At 39.9% G+C, this 18,392-nt stretch overlaps 1 protein-coding gene across 1 annotated transcript in view; it reads left to right on the top strand.

Annotated features, from left to right (window-relative positions):
- Positions 1 to 18,392, top strand: part of LOC129556201 (ankyrin repeat domain-containing protein 26-like) — a 125,378-nt gene that overhangs the window by 28,649 nt on the left and 78,337 nt on the right. Inside the window, exons 13-17 of the mRNA XM_088844315.1 lie at positions 7,438 to 7,613; positions 9,039 to 9,209; positions 11,181 to 11,214; positions 13,415 to 13,475; positions 13,565 to 13,755. Coding sequence (XP_088700441.1) covers positions 7,438 to 7,613; positions 9,039 to 9,209; positions 11,181 to 11,214; positions 13,415 to 13,475; positions 13,565 to 13,755 — 633 coding nt within the window. The remainder of the gene's footprint in view (positions 1 to 7,437; positions 7,614 to 9,038; positions 9,210 to 11,180; positions 11,215 to 13,414; positions 13,476 to 13,564; positions 13,756 to 18,392) is intronic.

The raw sequence follows: 18,392 nt of genomic DNA on the forward strand, positions 1-18,392 counted from the left end.
CATTGGTGTAAGGGGGGTGTTAAAGTGCCCCACTATGACTGTGTTGCTATTGAATTCCCCTCTTATGCCTGTTAGTGTTTGCCTTGTGTATTGAGGTGCTTCTATGTTGGGGGCATAAATATTTCCAATTGTTATGTCTTCTTCTTGGATCGATCCTTTGGTCATTATGTAGTGTCCTTCTTTGTCTCTTATAATATTCTTTATTTGAAAGTCTATTTTGTGTGAAATAAGGATTGCCACACTGGCTTTCTTTTGGTTACCATTCAAATGGAATATCTTTTTCCATCCATTTACTTTCGGTCTGTATGTGTCTCTAGGTCTGAAGCGGGTCTCTTGTGGGCAGTATATATTTGGCTGTTGTTTTTTTATTCATTCAGCTATTCCGTATCTTTTGGTTGGTGCATTGAATCCACTTACATTAAAGTAATAATCAATATATACGTTTGTGTTGACATTTTCTGAATTGTTTTGGGTTTGCTTTTGTAGGTCTTTCCTATCTCTTGTGTTTACTGGCTGTAAATCCCTTTAGTGTTTGTTGTGAGGCTGGTGTGAAAGTGAAAGTCACACAGTCGTGTCCGACTCTTTGTGACCCCATGGAATCCTCTAGGCCAGAATACTGGAGTGGGTAGCCTTTCTCTTCTCCAGGGGATCTTCCCAACCCAGGGATTGAACCCGGCCTCCTGCATTACAGGCAGATTCTGAGCCACAAAGGCTGGTTTGGCAGTGCTCAGTTCTCTTAACTTTTGCTTTGTCTGTAAAGCTTTTGATTTCTCCCTCCATTTTGAATGGGATCTTTTCAAATAGGCTTTCTATTTCTTTCTTATGTCATAGTAGTACTTTAAACTGCCTCATAATTCCATCCTCACATAAGCATTTCTCTTCGACAAATTAAAACTTGTCTTTTAAGGTCAATTTTAAAAGAGAGTCTTCTTGTCGCGTCTTGAATTGGTGTTTTACAATTAAACCTTTTCATTAAACTTAAAAATGCTTATTATGGTAATACGACCGAAATGAGTATTTGCATATATTTATAACAGTATATTTTTATATCCTTGAAACATGTTGAAATATATAATTGACAATTTTAGCCTCACAGCTTTCTTCCCCTGGTATTGTTTTATTTTCAAAAGTTCAGAATTCTGCCTAGGTTTGCATTAATTATACCAGGTTAGTAGCATGGGGTCGCTGAGGGTCAGACACGACTGAGCGACTTCACTTTCACTTTTCACTTTCACACATTGGAGAAGGAAATGGCAACCCACTCCAGTGTTCTTGCCTGGAGAATCCCAGGGGCGGGGGAGCCTGGTGGGCTTCCATCTGTGGGGTCACACAGAGTCGGACACGACTGAAGTGACTTAGCAGCAGCAGCAGTATCTTTTACAAATAATTATCTTTACAGTATATGTTTTACCTGAATAAGTTTATCTATGTCTAATTCAAGTGTATTTACCCAACTCCTTTCTTCTGAGACCCTTGCACGCCTGAAAATAATTTATTACACCCCAAACTGAACGCATTGTCCCTGACGCTTCCCTCATCCCTGACTCTTTGTAAGCTATCCCTTCATCTGTCCTCCCCATCCTAGTAGACAGCATCAGAGCAGGAAAAATCCTGGACTCCAAACTTCCTTGAAAATACCACCTCCAGTCACTCAGGAAGTTCAGTATTTTCTGCCTGCTTATCATTTGTCATATCTTATCAGCATAACTCACTGTCTCCCCTATAATCTTGAAATATTCCTTTCTAGTTTTGCTACCCTGAAGTTCTTTTTTACATTGGTGCCAGAGTAACCTTTGTAAAATATACTTGTCAATCTTTTCATTCCTCCTGGCTCTGCAGTTTGTTTTAGAATGACTGTTACCATTTTTATTTGGCTGTTTTTAAAGCCAAATTTGCTTTTTAATTCCAGTTTCATGGACACTTTGGGTGATGTACAGCGTCTAGTGTGCTTACTGTCCACTCTGGAGCATTGCTTATAAGTTTTTTTTTAATTATATTTTTAATGCTCTCCTGTAAAATACGGTCATATTTTCTACTTCCTTCAATCTCAGTCTGAATTTGGCTCTAAGGAGTTCATGGTCTGAGCCACAGTCAACTCCCGGTCTTGATTTTGCTGACTGTATAGAACTTCTCCATCTTTGGCTGCAAAGAATATAATCAACCTGACTTCGGTATTGACCATCTGGTGATGTCCATGTGTAGAATCTTCTCTTCTGTTCTTGGAAGAGGGTGTTTCCTATGACCAGTGCGATCTCTTGGCAGAACTCTATGAGCCTTTGCCCTGCTTCATTCTGTACTCCAAGGCCAAATATCCAAATCGGGAAAGGGGTACATCAAGGCTGTTTATTGTCACCCTGCTTATTTAACTAATACGCAGAGTAGTACATCATGAGAAACTCTGGGCTGGATGAAACACAAGCTGGAATCAAGATTGCCAGGAGAAATATGAATAACTTCAGATATGCAGATGACACCACCCTTATGGCAGAAGGCAAAGAGGAACTGAAGATCGTCTTGATGAAAGTGAAAGAGGAGAGTGAAAAAGTTGGCTTAAAGCTCGACATTTGGAAAACTAAGATCATGGCATCCGGTCCCAACACTTCATGGGAAGTAGATGGGGAAACAGAGGAAACAATGACAAGCTATATTTTCTTGGGCTCCAAAATCACTGCAGATGGTGACTGCAGCCATGAAATTAAAAGACACTTGCTCCCTGGAAGAAAAGTTATGACCAATCTAGACAGCATATTAAAAAGCAGAGACATTGCTTGGCCAACAAAAGTCCGTCTAGTCAAAGCTATGATTTTTCCAGTAGTCATGTATGGATATGAGAGTTGGACTATAAAGACAGCTGAGCGCCAAAGAATTGATGCTTTTGAACTGTGGTGTTGGAGAAGACTCTTGAGAGTCCCGTGAACTGCAAGGAGATCCAACCAGTCCATCCGAAAGGAAATCAGTCCCGAATATTCATTGGAAGGACTGAGGCTGAAGCTGAAACTTTGGCCACCTGATGCGAAGAGCTGACTCATTCGGAAAGACCCTGATGCTGGGAAAGATTGAAGGCAGAAAGAGAAGGGGACGACAGAGGATGAGATGGTTGGATGGCATCACCGACTCAACGGACATGAGTTTGAGTAAACTTTGGGAGTGATGGTCAGGGAGACCTGGCGTGCTGCAGTCCATGGGGTCACAGAGAATCGGACACAACTGAACGACTGAACTAAACTGAACTTGCTACTTCCTAGTGCAGTGCAGTCTTTCCCGTCATTTGAATAAAAGCGTGGCACCACCGAAAACAAAATATGTTTGTGATGATGTGATGCCTTTACTTGTTTAGTAGATCCCTGTCACCGGGAGGAAGAAGATGACACTTGCTTTTTCCTGTTTGAACCTGGTCCTCCAGTTTTGTGTCTCTATTCAGTTCCCAGTACCTGTGATCTGGTTTTCCACGTGACTTGTCAACGTTGTTGCGCACCTCATGTGTTGGCTCGGGCCGGCCTTCTAGAAGCCCCTCACCCCCCCGGCTCTGCACTCTCCATCTTCTGAGACACAGCCCTTTGTCACAGCGGTCCTTGAGCTCGCAGGTACACCTGCCTCCTCTCTCCTTGGTGGCCTTCCTGTGCTCTGTCCGCTTCAGCTGCAGAGCTGTCGGAGGATACTCTTCTGCTCTTGTTTGTTTCCATATGTCTCTGCCTCGAATAGACTATGGGTGCCCGGGATACGCTTGTCAGTCACCTTCAAAGCTTCTTTTCAGTGAAAATAAAATAGACCTTGAAAGTGATAAACTAGATATTGAACCTGTGTTTATCAAAAATGAGGAGAGTTTTTATAATGATGTTGAAAATAAACAAGTAGGGGACCAGGTAGTTACATTTGAAGTGAAAGAAGACCAAGGGTTTGATATGACAATGTCAGACAATATGAGGCAAAAATCCCACTAGTCGGAAGTTAGACATCGGAGAGACACATCAGTCTAGTCTGTGGCTTGTCTGCTCCGGTTAGATGAAAGACGTAACTCAAATAAAACCTCACGGTACTCCTGCAGTCGTTAAAAATATCGATAAGAAAAGCAAACCAATACAGGGCTGGTTCCAGAAGCTACTGCATGCAGATAATTGCAGGGCTAGTGACGATGAAAGCGTGGAACCCGAATTAGAAGATGGGAATTCTTCTCCACCGAAGAGTCACGGAGCAGCCAAAGTGTATCTCAGTGAACAATTGCAGCCAGGTTTTAGAAAAGGCAGAGGCACCAGAGATCAAATTGCCAACATCCGCTGGATCATGGAGAAAGCAAGAGAGTTTCAGAAAAACATCTATTTCTGCTTCATTGACTATGCCAAAGCCTTTGACTGTGTGGATCACAATAAACTGTGGAACATTCTGAAAGAGATGGGAATCCCAGACCACCTGACCTGCCTCTTGAGAAACCTGTATGCAGGTCAGGAAGCAACAGTTAGAACTGGACATGGAACAACAGACTGGTTCCAAATAGGAAAAGGTGTACGTCAAGGTTGTATATTGTCACCTTGCTTATTTAACTTCTATGCAGAGTACATCATGAGGAACGCTGGGCTGGAAGAAGCACAAGCTGGAATCAAGATTGCTGGGAGAAATATCAATAACCTCGGATATGCAGATGACACTACCCTTATGGCAGAAAGTGAAGAGGAACTCAAAAGCCTCTTGATGAAAGTGAAAGAGGAGAGTGAAAAGGTTGGCTTGAAGCTCAACATTCAGAAAACAAAGATCATGGCATCTGGTCCCATCACTTCATGGGCAATAGATGGAAAAACAGTGGAAACAGTGTCAGACTTTATTTTTTTGGGCTCCAAAATCACTGCAGATGCTGATTGCAGCCATGAAATTAAAAGACTCTTGCTCCTTGGAAGGAAAGTTATGACCAACCTTGATAGTATATTAAAAAGCAGAGACATTACTTTGCCAACCAAGGTCCGTCTAGTCAAGGCAGTGGTTTTTCCCGTGGTCATGTATGGATGTGAGAGTTGGACTGTGAAGGAAGCTGATCGCCGAAGAATCGATGCTTTTGAACTGTGGTGTTGGAGAAGACTCTTGAGAGTCCCTTATACTGCAAGGAGATCCAACCAGTCCATTCTAGAGGAGATCAGTCCTGGATGTTCATTGGAGGGACTGATGCTAAAGCTGAAGCTGCAATACTTTGGCCACCTCATGCGACGAGTTGACTCACTGGAAAAGACTCTGATGCTGGGAAAGGTTGGGGGCGGGAGGAGAAGGGGACGACGCAGAATGAGATGGCTGGATGGCATCACCGACTCTGTGGACATGAGTTTGAGTGAACTCCGGGAGTTGGTGATGGACAGGGAGGCCTGGCGTGCTGTGATTCATGGGGTCGCGGAGAGTCGGACACGACTGAGCGACTGAACTGAACTGATGCAGAGGTGTAAGAACGCAATAGACATGGTGCAAGTAGTGTTGTTAGCTTCAGAAAAAGAGAACATTCTGCTTCCAAAAGAGGTAGAGGTTCATTTGCTCTTGCTTTGGTTTCTCCCTTTCAGGATGATCTGGTCCATTTCGATTTTCTACTTATGCATAAAGTGGGGTTATCTAAATAGGTACTTGTGTAGAAATAGATTATTTCTGCCATCCAAATAATAGGAATTCAGGAAACTGTTTTCATGGCTTTTGTCCTTCAATCAGTCTAATTCTGTCTCTGTCAGTCTTTCATATGGACTGGGAAACTCATGTAGCTACACACCATGTAACGTCCTGAGCCAGAATAAGCACCGAGGAAAGTGTTTAAGGACAGTGATCAGCTAGGGTTTTGCAGTGTTTTTTTTCTTTTTAACTTTGTTGGCTTAAATATAAGTTGCATTTCCACAGAATGGGAAGAAAGCAGAAACTGCGAGAAGGGACAGAAACACACATTTCCACTAATCTCTTCATTGTGGTTGAATATGCGTGACCTTCTCTGCTTTCCTCAGTCCCTGGGCACTTAGATATCCAACATGGCCACTTCAGGATGTTTGTAATAACCAGTACATGTGCTCCCACCTATGCTTTAATCACCACTCTCAGATGTCTCTTTTGAGAGAGTCCTCTTCACTATGTTGTTTACTAAAATGTAGTAAGTTTTGACATGTGTGATTTTGTCACATAGGTAGTATATGTGTGTGTGAGAGTTGGTCAGTCGTCTCTGATTCTTTGCGACCCCATGGACTGTAGCTGGCCAGGCTCCCCTGTCCATGGATTTCTCCAGGCCAAAATATCATTGGAGTGGATAGCCATTCCCTTCTCCACGGGATCGTCCCAACCCAGGGATCGAGGCCAGGTCTCCTGCATTGAAAGCAGGTTCTTTAACATCTGAGCCACCAGGGAAGCCCAATGGTAGTATCAACCCTCAGTAAAAAAAGAAAAAAAAAAATCAAGTGTTTATCTCCCAAAAAAAAAAAACCACGGAAGTTTGAGTTGCTGTGAGTTATTTCTTTCTTCCATAACAGATTTTTAAACTTGCTTGCTCTTTCGTGTAAGACAAAAAAACAAGAAAATGTAGCTATTCTCCTTTAAAGAAAAAAGAGAATAAACCCTACCCCCAACTTACGAATTAAATTACTTTGGCAAAGTCACGCTTTTCACTTACCTGATTCATTTGAGGAATTCGTTTGGTAATTTTATTGGATTCAAGATTACAGAATTGTATCATCTCTTTGAGTGCCATAAAATGTTAGGGAATGCCACTTTGGGGGCTTTGAACAAATCATTTAACCTTTTTTTATTTTAAAGCTGTTATTGGTAAATAGTGGGGCAAAGGTAGATAGTTATTTCTATCCCCTGTAGCTATAAAATTTGATGGTTATTGAATGTGGAGTTGGGAAGCGTTACTTATATTCCAGAATTCCACACTAACTAAGACCTCCTCAGTTTCATTCTGCTCCTTGTGTTTCGGTAAGCTTTGGTTCGTATATCTCAGTGAACACCATCAGGTTATTGCTATCGCCTGGATCCCAGTGACAAAAGAATTGGAAAAGGCAGTGGGAAAGGAATAGCTTTAGTGCAGAAAGTAGAAAGATTGCTTTCTGTCTCTGAGGCACTAAGGTGTCACATCCTCTACATCTGACTGTTTCATGGAAAATCCAGGTGGAAAAGACCGAAGAGGGCAGATGTTGTGTGTGTTTATGTCTCTATCTCTGCCAGTCAGATGGGGAAGACTGGGTGTGAATAATTGTATCTTATTAAGAAAGCCTTTCTTGAAATTTTGGGAATTTTGTTTCTTTCCCTCAAACAGAAAGAAGCACGTTTTACAAAAATTTCAGTGACTTGTAAGTGATAAAATTAATGTAAGCACAAAAATATCTTTATCACTTAACATCAGGGCAAATGCTGAGTCAAATAATGAATTGAAAACAGAGTCTTTAGAATTAAGTCATAGCAATTGTTCTTAGTGTCAAACTTTCATTAAAGGTTGAAGAAGAAAAGAAGCAGAAAAGTAGTGAAGTGGAAGTATCTGACAACGTGTGCCATGCTGCTGCTGAGAGTCGATGGATTCAGCAGAGAAAGAGTGGAGGAAACCACAAGCAGGAGTTTCCCGCCATACAGAATGAAGGTTCTGATAGGGAAGCCTCTATCAATATGCAACAGTAGGTCATTTGTTATTTTCCCGTAAAATCATTTCTAACTTGAGCTAATGCTTGTGATTGACGAATTTTATATTTTACTAGAGAGACGGTTATTTTGAATCCTCTCATCCTTTAGCCTTAATACTAGTTACTTTGTTAACATACCACCATGTTACAGTAGTAGAGTATTCTGGATTTGACTGCATGCTTGCCTTAAACAGTGTGTTGTATGTTTAAATTTATTTCGTGTCACTAATGAGCATCCTGTCATTTCAGTTTGGGGACTTCTTTCAGCGTTTCTTATGAGGCGGGACTAGTGGTGATGAGCTCCCTCAGGTTTTTTTGGTCTGGGAAAGTTTTTATTTCTCCTTCATCTGAAAGACAGCTTTTCTGGATAGAGCGCTCTTGGTTGGCAGTTTTCTCCTAGCACTTTGAGTGTGTCCATGGATGGAGGCCAAACTGTTGTTGGTGGCAGGAGGACTGACGAGGCACCTGCCTTTCATCCTTGAGGCTGACATCACCCATGTGGGTGGTTTATGAGTAAACTGCCCCCAGCCTCGCTAAATTTGATTTCCTCTTTCATGGTGGATGTGCCACTTGTCATTCTGAAAACCATCTAAATTGTTACTTTTCTCTCTGAGGGTTTTTTTTCTTTTTTAATTTATTTGGCTGCGCTGGGTCTTTGCAGCTGTGGTGCTTGGGCTTCTCATTGTGGTGGCTTCTCTTGATGCTGAGCATGGGCTCTAGGGTGCTGGCTTCAGTGGTTGTGGAGCACAGGATTCATTGCTCCATGGCATGTGCTATCTTCTCTGACCAGGGATCGAACCTGTGCCCCCTGCACTAGCAGGCAGATTCCTCAGCACTGGAGAACCAGGGAAATTCCGAAATTAAACATTACCGTATTTAAAAGCAAAACAAAAAATATAGTGTAAATCTAATTATGGCTCCTATGTCTAAGAATCATTGTGTTTAGCCAGTGGACTCCAGGTTTTCAGTGTCGCCCTTGAGGTTCTTCCCAGTGTCTTTCCAGATGCATCTCTCTACTTTCCTTCATGTGTTTTGTACTTTTCCTTCCAGGTTCCTAGGAAACAACCTAGATGTTGTGTGCCTGACCTGTGTGCTCACATTCTAATCTCCCAGTATAGGAATGATTTCTCACTTTTCTCTTCCTTTTGGCCTCCTCTCTTCACTTCTTCTGTGAATCCTTCCTTATTCCACTTATGACTTTCATATGTCAACTCTTACATATCATATTGTATCATAATTGTATATCTGTGTTTGAAGGAAGAATTTGTTTTCTTGCATATGGTTGGTACTTCGTAACTGTTTTGTGAATTAATTAATGACTTAAGATGGGTAAGAGTTGGAATTTTACAAGAATTGTTTTCTTATTCTTTATTAGTTGAATTATTTGAAAACATTGGCTTTTTTGTGGATTTTTTAAAGTAGCGATCCTGGCGTGCCCAGGAAGGAAATAGAGAAAAAGAACAATGGCAACTGGACACAGGAAGAATGTGTGATCGCACCAATATTTGGAAAGACCGATTCACTGCCTGGTGGTCTGCTGCATGTGAATGGTGAGAGCATTTCGAGGAAAGAGGATCGAGAGGATGGCAGGTAACACGGACAGATTCTTTATTTCTAGGGGAAGAAATATTAGCACTGAATACTTCTTCTGGAAATAGAGCAGCCTAATATAGTATACAGGCCAAGAGAAGAGAATCCTCAACTCTACTGGATGAACACCGCAGAAAGGTTACGGAGAGGACCCGTGCCTTTGGCCGGAAGTCGTTTCAGTAAATAGTCCACTCGGAAGCTGGACTGTAGTGAATACACGGAAACAGCTCCGTAGGGAATATTTACTGGGGCAGGCAATGAAGAACTGGATGGTAATTGAAGAGGAATGTGGAGTTCAAAGGAGTTTCTTGTTTTATATTAAGAGGGGAGCTGGTAGAGTGTGTATGCTGTTGGAAATGAGCCAGCGGAGGAAGTGTTTATTGAGTTTAATCTTGTTTGCATTTCCAATATTAGAAAGCCTATTGATTGTATGACATTATCTTTAAACTATGACAATAAATTAACTGTACATTATTATTATTGTACATGCTTTATTATGTACATATGTACTTCTGTGCATATGTAGTTTTGGGGAAGGGCTTGTTCATTGGCTCTGAAGCATAATATTCTTATGTAAATGAATATGTAGATGATTACTTAAGTTCATTCTATCATACATAGATTTTTAAAAATTATATAATCATGAATTTACAGATATTTAGGTTATACTGAATAGGATTTAATCATTCCTTGATGATTCTAGTTGATAGTATCATCGAGGGTAGCTCTGATTTTGTAAGTACTGTGAAACATCACATCATGTTAACTTCATTCAAAAGGGGAGGATTTTGTTTATTTTCAGTAGAAACAATTAACAATCTTGTACAGTTTATTACTTCGGATGATAAAGATCTAAATGAGAAAAACCATGCTTCCTGTACTGAAAGTGTCCTTAACACATACTGTGTGCTCCACAAGTGTATGTCGGAAGCGTAAAGAAACAGCAGAATGCTTGAATGAATGTGTATTGATGAATTTCTTTACAAAAAGCAAATCTTTATTGAAAGTCGATTTCCAATATTGCCTACATCTAAAGTCTTTTTGTTTTGTTAGAAATAGGTTTATAGATTCAGAATTATCATTTGTAGTTATAGCTAGACATGAGATAATAATATAGATTCATGTGGTATCATATTACTTAAAAAGACTTGACCCGGAGGGAGGATAGGAGGAGGAGGGAGGTGGGAGGGGGGTTCAAGAAGGGGAACACATGTACACCCGGGGCGGGTTCATATCAATGTATGGCAAAACCAATATAATATTGTAAAGTAATTAGCCTCCAAAAAAAAAAAAAAAAGTTCAAGCTCAAGCCAATTAAATAAATAAATAAAAAGAATTTTCAGTATCACTTTCTGAGCATATTTTGGAACAGCAGCATTCAGGCCAGATTTCCTGGGTTTGAATTCGGGGGTGTTGGTGAACTGCTGTGTGGTCTTGGGCAAGTGCCTCAGCCTTTCTTTGCTCCATTTCTTCCTAGCTAAAAGATCTAATATATTACCTATCTCCCAGAATGACCGTGAGGCTTAAAATGCCTTTAAGGCACGTCAAATGCTTGTAATAATGCATAGCCATTGCATAATAAGCCCTCAAAAAGCTAATAACATCGTGATAAAAAATGGGTTTCTTTCTTATAAGGACTTAGGGAATACTTCCGAGATAGGTTTTATTGCCATAAAAGTCAGTTCTTATTAAAAATGACAACTGCAAAACACCCCTGGTATACTGCTTCTATCACATAACGCGAGTAATGTTAGGATTTTCCTTTTCCTTTGATATAAATTTAATGTTTTATTAATATTACAGATACATTTTCTTTGTCCTTTAATGCCACTCTTTTTTATTGTTTCATCCTTTTATAGAAATTACTTATGAATGCAAGGATGTCATATAAAACACAAACGTTTAGTTATTGCTTATGTTTTTGAGTTATTAAATTTTAGCCTGAAAAGAATCATTTGTTTTTTTTTTTAGGCCTGTAAGGAAAACAGCAAATGGAAAGAAGAAGGTATAGTAAAATGAAAAAAATTAACTTTAACATATATTATTCTCTAAAAAATACTTCGTAAAAGGAATAGTGGCAAAATAGAAAATCTTCCTTTGTTGAAGAGACATTTAGTTTGAAAACATAATTTAGAAACTCTGTTGATGAAGTTATCCTTTTGATAAAAACCTGTTCTTTTAAGAAGCCTCTGCTTTTGCTTTGAGAAAGGGATTTATCACCTTTGTACACTGGGTGTATTTTATACATATTTTAAGGACATTGTGAAACAGTATTGTTCATGTGTAGGTCAAAGAACAAAGTGATCACCTGAATTCCCTTGATGATTTAACTCAGTCATCTGAAACTGCTTCCGAGGATGGCGCCATGCTTTCCTCTAAAAATTCCCCGTTGCCATCTGGCAGGTGGCTGAGGGTCGTGGACCCCTCCCTCTGTGCCCGTCAGCCCTCCAGTCCACCTGCCCCGTGAACAGCTCAGAGCTGGCTCCAGCTTTCCCAGCTGAGTTCTCCCTCACAGTAGAGTCCTCCAGGCCGGGTGTGGTTAACTGGCATCCTGGAGAGGTGCAGGAATGCTCCCCGTGGACTTTCTCCAGCAGTTGGTAGAAGCCAGACACTCTTGAAGTTGATTGTCCTTCATTCTGCAGAGTTCTCGAGTGGCATCTCAGAGCAGAGGAATTCACTGCCCCAACCGATGTCCCTCTCAAACACGGCCTGGGTCCCATCCCCGAGGTCCTGGCCGCAGATCTGCCACAACGAAAAGCTCTCGGGAAGAACTGGGAAAGTAGTTATGTTGAGGAAGGAGGTCCTGCATAACAAGGAAATAAAGAAGAACTACGTGAAAAGCAAAGGGTTACAGTATTTTTGTCAGTGTCCACCAAATGTGAGATGAGAATTTTAGGGTAAAATTTTTGACCTTTTTAGCCCCATCTTGTGTTCCATTAAATGTTTCTTTTCAAGCCATATGTCCTCCTCAGAATTTTGATTACCAGTTCTTTTCCCAGTGAATAGTTAGGAATATTTGTTAATCAATTTTTCTCTCTCTCAAGTAATACTTTACAACATTCAGGTACTGACTGATGACCATGTGGGGCTAATCGAGTGCCATTGTTTATCGTGGCAAAATTCAACTCTGATGCGGTAGTGTTTATAAACAAAAAGTTTCAGAGTAATACAGATCGGTGTACTAGGGCTATATTATGAACCAAAGCCTCTGTCTTAAATATGTTTTATATAAATGTATGTTGATATTTTCATAAAACTTGAAGAACATTATAGATGCATAATTTATATACTAATAAAAGCATATAAAATAGAGGCTTTGTTCATAGTATATCCTTAGGAAACCTGATATATTACTGATCTGTTGTATATGGATTTTAAATGTATGTGTTTTTCCACAAACCTTGTTATACTTTTTTTTTTCCCTAAGTTTGTACTTGACTAGGAATGTCTCTCTGTTTCTTTTCCCTCCTCCACTTTTTTTTTTAACTGTTAACCTCATTTTTCCTTGCAGAATACTTTTCTTCAGGGTCTGTTCTTTCCGTCCATCTCTCTCTGCGTCTATTGTGGACATGTTTGATTACGGCGTTCTGTTTAGTGTTTGTGGCTTTCATTCGTGATCATTTCCCTACAGGTTTACTCTTGTTTTTTTTTTTTTTTTTTCCCTTTTTCTTCGAAGGAGCCGAATGGAAACAATCATTTGTCTTTAGTTGTTTAACAAACAGAATAGAAGCAGCGTATCCTGTTTGCGCTTGTAACCTATCTAAATAAGGTTCTACTGAAATCTAAACTTTCATATTTGCTTTCCCAAGTGATAATTCATGCATATAGAAATCATGCAAGCAAATTTCGAAATGTAGCAATTAATTTAAATGCCTTAGTTTTTCAATAGTACTCTAAACTACTCCCAGGGATAAATTTTTTTTCTACAACAGTTTGGCAGAGCAAATAATCTAGTGGGTGTCATGGTATTTGTCCAGCAGTCAGTTAGGGGTAAGGAGAGGAACATCCGGGGCTTCTGATGTCATCTGTCACAGTGCTTACCCCATGAGAAGGACAGTCAGTGGCAGAACTGGGGTTTGAATCCACATCTGAATGACTGCAGAGCCTGTGCTCTTTGTGTTCGATCAGAGAGGAATGGGGGAGGTTATAATTCTTTTATCCGAGTTGATACTTGTCATTCTTCAAGCTCTTATTTTCTTCTCCAGCATGTCCCGAAATCAAACTTAGCAAGGCTAACGGAGGCTTTGCAGCAATTCAAGAGAAACAGTAAGTTATTTGAAGACTGTCGTCCTGGTGTTCTTCCCTGATTTGAAACGACCCAGGTTCTCATGTACTTTCTGCTTTCACTGTATTAGAATGTGGCATTGTGAGGCCAGGGAGTACCACCTTCTCTGAGGACAAGAATTCTGATCGTGAAATTGGAGACGTGGTTGAAACCTTTCCCAAAACATCACCTGGAGTCCAGGGCTTCTCGCATCCTGCCTTCCCAAGGCCTGAGCCTCTTCCAGAACCACTCAGGACTCCCGCAGGCCTTGGTCTAGCAAAGGTTAGTTGTTTTGTTTTTAACTCTGTTTCCCCTGTACTTTCTCACACACCGTTCCCTTCATCCTTATGATGACAAAAAGGATCCCACCGCGGAAATGGAAGACTTCAAAGTCATGATACGAAATGATGTGATAAGAGCAACATATCTGCATGATTCCGATTTATAAATGTTGGCATACTAAGTATGCCATTATGAAAGAAACAAATTACAAAGCGATTAGGAAAAACAGCTAGATGAATATGAAGCTGGGAGGGCGATGAAGGGGAAGAATTCATTTAAGAAAGATAAGATGAATAGGAGATGGAATGAAGGTCACGATGAAACAGATTATTTTAGAAACACAACCGAAATAGTGGGGGTAAGTCGGATGAGGTACTCTATGTTATAAATATGAGATGAGTTATTTCCAGTTCCACTTAGGAGAAAGTGAGGTTGTGAAAACTCAGTACTTATACTCTTCTGAATGGCATATAGCTGATTTTTGTGAAGAACTGAAAGAACGTTTGCTCCTTAGCTGTTTTGGTGGTTGTCTTTGAGGCTGATGGTTGTCTCTGTTTTTTTCTTTCATTGAAGTGTAGTCATTTACAATACTGTGTTAGTTTCAGGTGTATAGCAATGTGACTTGGTTACGCTTGTATATGTATATATCTATATTGAATATGGTTCCCTCTGGAAGTTCATTTCAATTTGAAGTGAGTTCTGTTTTTAAAAGAATTCTCACTTTGAAACTAATGAAGCGATGTCTTCTATTTAATCTAGCAAAACGTTAATTCATACGCAGTTCTAGATGAGCTCTGTTTTAGGCCTTAGCAGATAAATTAAGAAGTTGTGGCCCTTCTGTTTCTTGTGGTTGCTAACTTAGTGTTTGATACATACTTAATGTACTTAACTAATTTATCTTCCGGTTTGGTATAATCTTGATGGAGGTTTTGGATCTTTTTGAAAATAAAGGGGAAATAAGTAAGCATTTTATCTTGTCTTTTATTGAAATTTTAATTTATAATTATATACATGAGATTCTTAAACTCTCTTCATGACATGAGACAATGTAAGCTGCAACAGTCTTAAAGAAAAGATGTCGAACGTCCCCCCGCGCCCCTCCCGCCGAGAGATTCTGATTTATCTTTTCCTAATATCTGCAAGTCATGGGCAATTACACCCATTAAATGAATGAAATCACAATTCATGATTTTTTTCTTATGTAGACTACTTGTTATAAAATCATAAGCAAAGAAGCATTACCAACAGACTTTGTAAAATTATCTCAGAAAGATAATGTTTTACTTTTTAAAATATCTCTAGTAATGTGTATATTCCATTTTAAGAATTTTATTACAGAATAAAATTTAAAGAAGTTTATTTTTAAGGAGTAATTTTTTAAGTTAAGAAGTTATTTTTAAGTTAGGTTTCAGTTTTAAGAAACTTTATTAGCTTCAGTATTTATAGGTGTTAAATTAGCATGTCAGTTCTTTGTTATGCATGTTAAACTGAAATGCAAATTGTTCCATATCTAAAACTCAGCCATCGTGGTTGCTTGATTTTCTCAGCTCATTTGTTCTTTCCTGATGTGACTATTTTACCCTGCTTGATAATCATAGATGTATGTGAAAACTTTTAAATCTCCGACTTGGATAATCGTAGTTTTACTAATTTTCGTACATCCAAATTGTTGCTTCAGTCTTTATCTGCCGTTGCAGAAGGCATAGATAGAAAATCAGAGCCGTTAGTGTGCCGTTTACAGGGAAATAAGAAGAAAACGACGAAATTTTCAAATAAATGGGGTTTTTGGAAAATGTATTTATTTTTTAATTGAAGGATAATCGCTTTACAGAATTTTGTTGTTTTCTGTCCGACATCAACAAGGATCAGCCATAGGTACACCCAATGTCCCCTTCCTCCCAAACCCTCCTCCCATCTGCCTCCCCATCCCACGCTTCTAGATCGTCACAGAGTCCCTTTCTGAGTTCCCTGGGCCATACAGCAAATTCCCATTGGCTGTCTATTTTACATATGGAATTGTAAGTTTCCATGTTACTCTTTCCATCCATCTCACCCTCTCCCTCCCCCCCTCCCCCCATGTCCATAAGTCTGTTCTCCATGTCTGTTTCTCCATTGCTGCCCAGGAAATAAATTCATCGGTACCTTTGTAGATTCAGAATTTTTGTAGATTCCATATCTGTGCGAAATAGTATATGATATTTATATTTCTCTTTCCGACTTGCTTGACTCCGGAGAATAGGCTCTAGGTTTGCCAACCTCGTTAGAACTGACTCAAGTGTGTTTCTCTTTATGGCTGAGTAATATTCCATTGTGGACCTTGTTCTAGTTCTGTGAAAAATGCCATTGGCAATTTGAAAGTGATCACACTGAATCTGTAGATTGCTTTTGGTAGTATAGTCATTTTCACACTATTCATTCTTCCTACCCGGGAATCTGGAATCTCTCTCCACCTGTTTATGTCGCCTTTCTTATCTTTCCTCGGTGTCTTAGAATTTTCCGTAGACAGGTCTTTTGTCTCCTTAGGTAGGTTTATTACTAGATATTTTATTCTTTTTGTTTCAGTGGTGAATGGGACTGGCTCATTAATTTCACTTTCTGAGTTTCCATTGTTCGTATATAGGAATTCAAGTGATCTCTGTGTATGGACCTTGTATCGTACAACTTTGCTAAATTCATTGTTTAGCTCTAGTAATTTTCTTTTACTAGAAAATAGATAGTTTCTTTTGGGTTTTCTACGTGTAGTACCATGTCATTTGCAAAAGTTAGAGTTTTACTTCTTCTTTTCAGATCTGGATTCCTTTTCTTTCTTTTTCTTCTCTGATTGCCATAGCTAGGACTTCCAAAACCATGCTGAGTAATGGTGCTGAGAATGGACAGCTTTTGTCTTGTTCCTGATCTTAGAGGGAATGCTTTTCATTTTTCCTCATTGAGAATAGTGTTTGCCGTGGGTTTATCCTATATGGCCTTTACTATGTTGGCGTAGGTTCCTCCTGTGTCCATTTTCTCGAGCGCTTTTGTCATAAACAGGTGCTGAATTGTGTCAAAGGCTTTTTCTGCCTCTGTTGAGATGATCATATGGTTCTTAGTTTTCAGTTTGTTAAGATGGTGCATCACATTGAAATTGGTTTGTGTATATTGAAGAATCCTTGCATCCCTGGCATAAGGCCGAATTGATCATGGTGTATGAGCTATGGAATGTGTTGTTGAATTGTGTTTGCTGGAATTTTGTTGAGGATTTTTACATCTGTGTTTGTCACTGATATTGGCCTGTAATTTTCTTTTTTTGGGTTGTCTCTGCCTTGTTTTGGTATCAAGGTGATTGTGGCCTCATAGAATGAGTTTGGAAGTGTTCCTTCCTCTGCAGTGTTTTGGAAGAGTTTCAGAAAACTAGGCATTAGCTCTTCTCTAAATGTTTGATAAAATTCCCCTGTGAAGCTATCTGGCCCTGGGCTTTTGTTTTTGGGAGATTTTGGATAACACCTTCCATTTCGGTGTTTGTAATTGGCTTGCTTGTAATTTTTATTTCTCCCTGATTCAGTTTTGGGGGCTTGAACTTTTCTAAGAATCTGTCCCTTTCCTCTCAGTTGTTTCTCTTATTAGCATATTGTTGCTCATAACATTCTCTTATGATCCTCTTCATTTCTGTGTTGTCTGTTGTAACCTCTCCTTTTTCATCTCTAATCTTGTCAATTTGATTTTTCTCCCTTCTGTTCTTGATGAGCCTGGCGAGTGGTTTGTCCATTTTGCTTATCTTCGCAAAGAACCAGTATTTCGTCTGATTAATCTTTGCTATGGTTTCCTTCATTTTCTTTTTCATTTATTTCTGCTCTGATCTGTACCATTTCTTTGCTTTGGCTGACTTTGGGGGGTTTTGGTTCTTTTTCCAGCTGCTTTAAATGTAGAGTGTTGCCTGTTCAATGCTTTTCTTGTCCTTGAGGTAGGATTGTGCTGCTCTCGACTTCTCTCTTCAGATCAGTTCAGTTCAGTTCAGTCGCTCAGTCGTGTCCGACTCTTTGCGACCCCAGGAATCACAGCACGCCAGGCCTCCCTGTCCATCACCAACTTGAGTGACTCCTGTTCACTCAAACTCATGTCCATCGAGTCGGTGATGCCATCCAGCCATCTCATTCTCTGTCGTCCCCGTCTCCTCCCGCCCCCAATCCCTTCCAGCATCAGAGTCTTTTCCAGTGAGTCAACTCGTCGCATGAGGTGGCCAAAGTATTGGAGTTTCAGCTTTAGCATCGGTCCTTCCAATGAACACCCAGGATTGATCTCCTTTAGAATGGAGTGGTTGGATCTCCTTGCAGTCCAAGGGACTCTCAAGAGACTTCTCCAGCACCACAGTTCAAAAGCATCAATTCTTCGGCGATCAGCCTTCTTCACAGTCCAACTCTCACACCCATACACGACCACGGGAAAAACCATAGCCTTGACTAGACGGACCTTGGTTGGCAAAGTAATGTCTCTGCTTTTTAATATACTATCCAGGTTGGTCTTAGAAGTGCTTTTACTGAATCCCGTAGGTTTTGGGTGGTCGTGTTTTTGTTGTCATTTGTTTCTAGGAATCTTCCGATTTCCCTTCTTATTTCTTCAATAACCTTTTCGTTATTTAGTAATGAATTGTTTAATCGCCATGA

This window comes from Moschus berezovskii, chromosome 15 (genome assembly GCF_049115385.1).
Source record: "Moschus berezovskii isolate FMDL1 chromosome 15, NW_MosBer_1.0, whole genome shotgun sequence".
NCBI classification, from domain to species: domain Eukaryota; kingdom Metazoa; phylum Chordata; class Mammalia; order Artiodactyla; family Moschidae; genus Moschus; species Moschus berezovskii.